General features: G+C 39.0%; 1 protein-coding gene across 2 annotated transcripts in view; it reads right to left on the bottom strand.

The window, feature by feature from the left end:
* The window catches only part of LOC118110179 (GRAM domain-containing protein 2A), a 14,018-nt gene that overhangs the window by 5,146 nt on the left and 3,872 nt on the right, over window positions 1–5,000 (bottom strand). The window contains exons 3-6 of one of the 2 annotated variants that reach the window (XM_047340057.1): window positions 4,790–4,917; window positions 2,340–2,397; window positions 404–476; window positions 138–241 (exon numbers count right to left, since the gene is read on the bottom strand). In XM_047340057.1, coding sequence (XP_047196013.1) covers window positions 138–241; window positions 404–476; window positions 2,340–2,397; window positions 4,790–4,848 — 294 coding nt within the window. In that variant the 5' untranslated portion in view covers window positions 4,849–4,917. The remainder of the gene's footprint in view (window positions 1–137; window positions 242–403; window positions 477–2,339; window positions 2,398–4,789; window positions 4,918–5,000) is intronic. The other variant, XM_047340056.1, reaches the window with a different exon arrangement.

The raw sequence follows: 5,000 nt of genomic DNA, 5'->3' as shown, positions 1-5,000 counted from the left end.
TAACACAATGTGTCACATGAAACAAGCTCTGGGTACGAGGTGGAACACTTCTGATGGTTGACCAATCACAAGAGAGAAACTCCTCTGACTCCGTGAGGACGAAGAACGAGAGATGAACTGAAAATGTCTTCACTCACCTTGATGTCTTTACCAAACAGGTTCGCATAGAAACACAACCAGTTTCTGGAGATGTACAGTCGCCCCTGCAACAGGATGTCCCTCAACAACGCACACGAGTACACTGCAGGAGAAGAAGAAGAGGAGGAGGAGGAGGAGGAGAAGGAGGAGGAGGAGGAAGAAGAAGAAGAAGAAGAAGAAGAAGAAGAAGAAGAAGAAGACAGGTAAGCTGGACTGAATCTTGAATCAAAATGTTTCCATGGAGATCTGGAGACACAGTGTGGACCTTTCATCAGGATCTCCTCTTGAGGAACAGTCTGGAACAGTTTGTGGTACTGAGAGTTGTATTTGCTGACCGTCTGTGGAAACAAACACAATCAATCATTTATGTTTCTGTAATCATGTGAGAACATGTATAATAACATGTATAATAACATGTATAATAACATGTATCCAGACGTGTAGCACTGATATGATTGGAATAGATATTAATAAAGTAAACCAAACTGTTGTTGCTGGTGTGCACCAGAGATCTATTCTTGATCCGTTACTATTTACATCGCACATGTATAAAAACTAATGTCAGCTTCTATGCAGATGATTCAGTTTTATTTGTCCCAGCAGCCCGAGGAGCTCCAGAAAATGGACCTTTTATTAGTGTTTTCATTATTATTATTAACTGAGTTCATTCATCTATAAAAATAGTAACAGGTAAACTTTAACAGAATATTGATTTCCTTTTTCCAACACTGACGCACTTCAGGAGAGTTTCTTCCTTAAACAACGAAAGCAGCATATTTGTGATCTGGCCAATTAAAGCACATTAATATAGTTGTGTTCTTCTTCATGAGTTTGTTGACATGCTGAAGCAGTGTTTGACCGACACAGGACGTCTCCGAGCTGAGCTGAATACAAATAATAACAACAATGACAATAATAATAAGTAGAAAATGACTTCTGTCTGCTTCTAGTATTTTCTAATTATTGCTTCTTAACAATAAACTACAGAGCAGCTACAATCAGTCAATGAATCAATGAATCAATTCAGAATGTGCTGCTGTTTCATTCAAGAGGTTTCATGTCACCTGGAGCTCTGGCAAACTAAGATTGAAGGAAAAGATCTGATCAAGTCAAACTACGCAGCTTCTTTCTGGGATGTTTGAGTTTGGATCCTGAAGTTCGACATGAAACAAACTGTGCACCTGCACGTCTGCTCTCTGAGAACCAGACGCTGACTTCCTGTTTCCTGTCTGAAGGAACAAAGACTCAAAACAACAGCAAATACAAGCTGAAGCACCTGAAGCTGCTTTCAACGTGTAATTCACCAATTAAACTGCGGAGGTGGTTTCTCTCTTCCAAATGAAATATCATAGAGATAAAGCTCATGAAACAATAATCATATAATAATAAATAATGAAGGATAATAAAGTAATTTTAGTTTGACAGATGTGAACTAAAGCAGAAAATGTGGAAGTGTTGGATTTTATAAGATGATTAAATGTTTTTAATGAACTAAAAGTGTCACACAAACAAAAAGTTTCCTCCATTGTCCCAAAACTCTTAAAGTGTCAATCACTCTCGTACTGATACGTGTTGATTTACTGTTCACACACACACACACACACACACACACACACACACACACACACACACACACACACACACACACACAGATTCTTCACAGAGACGCTCCCCACCCTGCAGGCCATCTTCTACCCAGTCCAGGTAAAACACACGGAAACACACAACTGCACGTGTTCTTTGTATGTTCTGTAACTTTCATTAGATCCAAAGTGTGTGTGTGACCTGTGTGTGTGTGTGTGACCTGTGTGTGTGTGTGTGACCTGTGTGTGTGTGACCTGTGTGTGTGACCTGTGTGACTGTGTGTGTGTGTGTGACCTGTGTGTGACCTGTGTGTGACCTGTGTGTGTGTGTGTGACCTGTGTGTGTGTGTGTGACCTGTGTGTGTGTGACCTGTGTGTGTGTGACCTGTGTGTGTGTGTGTGTGTGTGTGACCTGTGTGTGTGTGTGACCTGTGTGTGACCTGTGTGTGTGTGTGTGACCTGTGTGTGTGTGTGTGACCTGTGTGTGACCTGTGTGTGACCTGTGTGTGACCTGTGTGACCTGTGTGTGACCTGTGTGTGTGTGTGTGACCTGTGTGTGACCTGTGTGACCTGTGTGTGTGACCTGTGTGTGACCTGTGTGTGACCTGTGGGACTCACTGATCCTCTGTAGCACTTCTTCACGTCTTCATACGTCAGGTCATCGATCAGCTGCAGCCTGTGGGACACATCACATGACATCACATGACATCACATGACATCATCATCAGCTGTAAGTTGGTGTCATCAGGAGTCATGTGACAGGAAGTGACCACACGTCGTCTAACAGTGGAGCTGCAGATTCACAGTCACTCACGAATGTTTGAGTTTTGAATTGTTAATCAAAAGTTTAAATGTTGTAACAGGTTTATTTAAACTTTCATTAACTTTTGGACAATTTACAGCAACAAGGTGTTAAACCACCTTCTAACAGGGTTTGAGATATTTGGTTTAACAAATCAAGTATACACACACACACACACACTCATGTAAATGAAGTCACGAGAGCTGGAGGCAAATCAACATGAAGTTCATGCAAAAATAAAAACAGCCGACAAATACGGGACGATTTACCAGCAGCTGTTATTAGTAATCTGTTTATATAAAGACCATCAGTGACTGTATATAAAGATGATCAGTGACTGTATATAAAGATGATCAGTGACTGTATATAAAGACCATCAGTGACTGTATATAAAGACCATCAGTGACTGTATATAAAGATGATCAGTGACTGTATATAAAGATGATCAGTGACTGTATATAAAGATGATCAGTGACTGTATATAAAGAGGATCAGTGACTGTATATAAAGACCATCAGTGACTGTATATAAAGAGGATCAGTGACTGTATATAAAGATCATCAGTGACTGTATATAAAGAGGATCAGTGACTGTATATAAAGATGATCAGTGACTGTATATAAAGACCATCACTGACTGTATATAAAGACCATCAGTGACTGTATATAAAGATGATCAGTGACTGTATATAAAGAGAGTTCAGTGACTGTATATAAAGAGGATCAGTGACTGTATATAAAGATGATCAGTGACTGTATATAAAGAGAGTTCAGTGACTGTATATAAAGATGATCAGTGACTGTATATAAAGATGATCAGTGACTGTATATAGAGGATCAGTGACTGTATATAAAGATGATCAGTGACTGTATATAAAGACCAACAGTGACTGTATATAAAGATGATCAGTGACTGTATATAAAGAGGATCAGTGACTGTATATAAAGATGATCAGTGACTGTATATAAAGATGATCAGTGACTGTATATAAAGAGAGTTCAGTGACTGTATATAAAGAGGATCAGTGACTGTATATAAAGATGATCAGTGACTGTATATAAAGAGAGTTCAGTGACTGTATATAAAGAGGATCAGTGACTGTATATAAAGATGATCAGTGACTGTATATAAAGAGGTTCAGTGACTGTATATAAAGATGATCAGTGACTGTATATAAAGATGATCAGTGACTGTATATAAAGATGATCAGTGACTGTATATAGAGGATCAGTGACTGTATATAAAGATGATCAGTGACTGTATATAAAGACCATCAGTGACTGTATATAAAGATGATCAGTGACTGTATATAAAGACCATCAGTGACTGTATATAAAGATGATCAGTGACTGTATATAAAGAGAGTTCAGTGACTGTATATAAAGAGGATCAGTGACTGTATATAAAGATGATCAGTGACTGTATATAAAGATGATCAGTGACTGTATATAAAGACGATCAGTGACTGTATATAAAGATGATCAGTGACTGTATATAAAGAGGATCAGTGACTGTATATAAAGATGATCAGTGACTGTATATAAAGATGATCAGTGACTGTATATAAAGACGATCAGTGACTGTAAGTTTATTTTTTTAATCAGAACGATATTACTTTAACTTTTCTTCTCAGTCACTAATAATATTGAAGTTGTCCCGACACAAACTTTTGAAGTTATAAATGATGATTGTGGTTCTATGAACACTGAACGTTCCCACCGTCAGACACTGATTCAGTTTGGTTCACTGCATCATGGAGTTCAGGGAGTGTGTGAAAGGAGGGATTGTCTACAAGAGTGACACACACACACACACACACACACACACACACACTCACACACACACACACACACACACACTCACACTCACAATAAAGGACTAATTATTCAGTGTGAATAGGGAAACTGGAGCAGAGAAACAAGCTGCGTTCACACACGAGTAAACTCTGGTTCGTCAGAGTTGAGGGTGAAATCAAATCAAATGTTATATAAAAAAATGTAACTAAAAATATTAGGTCCACTGCTACACTACTCTACAAATGTTACTCTATATAATTTTAATGAAATTATTGTTTTAATTGGTTTGAGTATTTTCACGGCGGATGTCCGGACGCGTCCTGTCTCACGTCACCCTGACGACGGAGCCGAACCTTGAGGGTAACATGGAGGAGACGGGGGACGTGACAGATGCATCATTAATAAACCGTGTGAGCATATTGTCCCGTTAGCGACCGAGCTAACAAACAATTTCACAAGTTTAAAATTACGTTTTTGGTCCGTCCCCTTCCGCTACGTATCCAAGATGGCGTCTAATGCCCGCGTCCATCTTTTCACACTCAGATGTCTGAGCGTTGTTTCACCATCAGGGATTTATCACTCACTTCCTGTTGACACACTTGAACACACAATGCACTCAAAACAATTAGTGTGAACTGAGACACAATCACATCATGATGATTTCACACATAATAAAACTCC

The sequence above is a fragment of the Hippoglossus stenolepis genome, chromosome 5, assembly GCF_022539355.2.
Source record: "Hippoglossus stenolepis isolate QCI-W04-F060 chromosome 5, HSTE1.2, whole genome shotgun sequence".
Classification (NCBI taxonomy): Eukaryota; Metazoa; Chordata; class Actinopteri; order Pleuronectiformes; family Pleuronectidae; genus Hippoglossus; species Hippoglossus stenolepis.
This window is presented reverse-complemented; position numbering and strand designations above follow the sequence as displayed.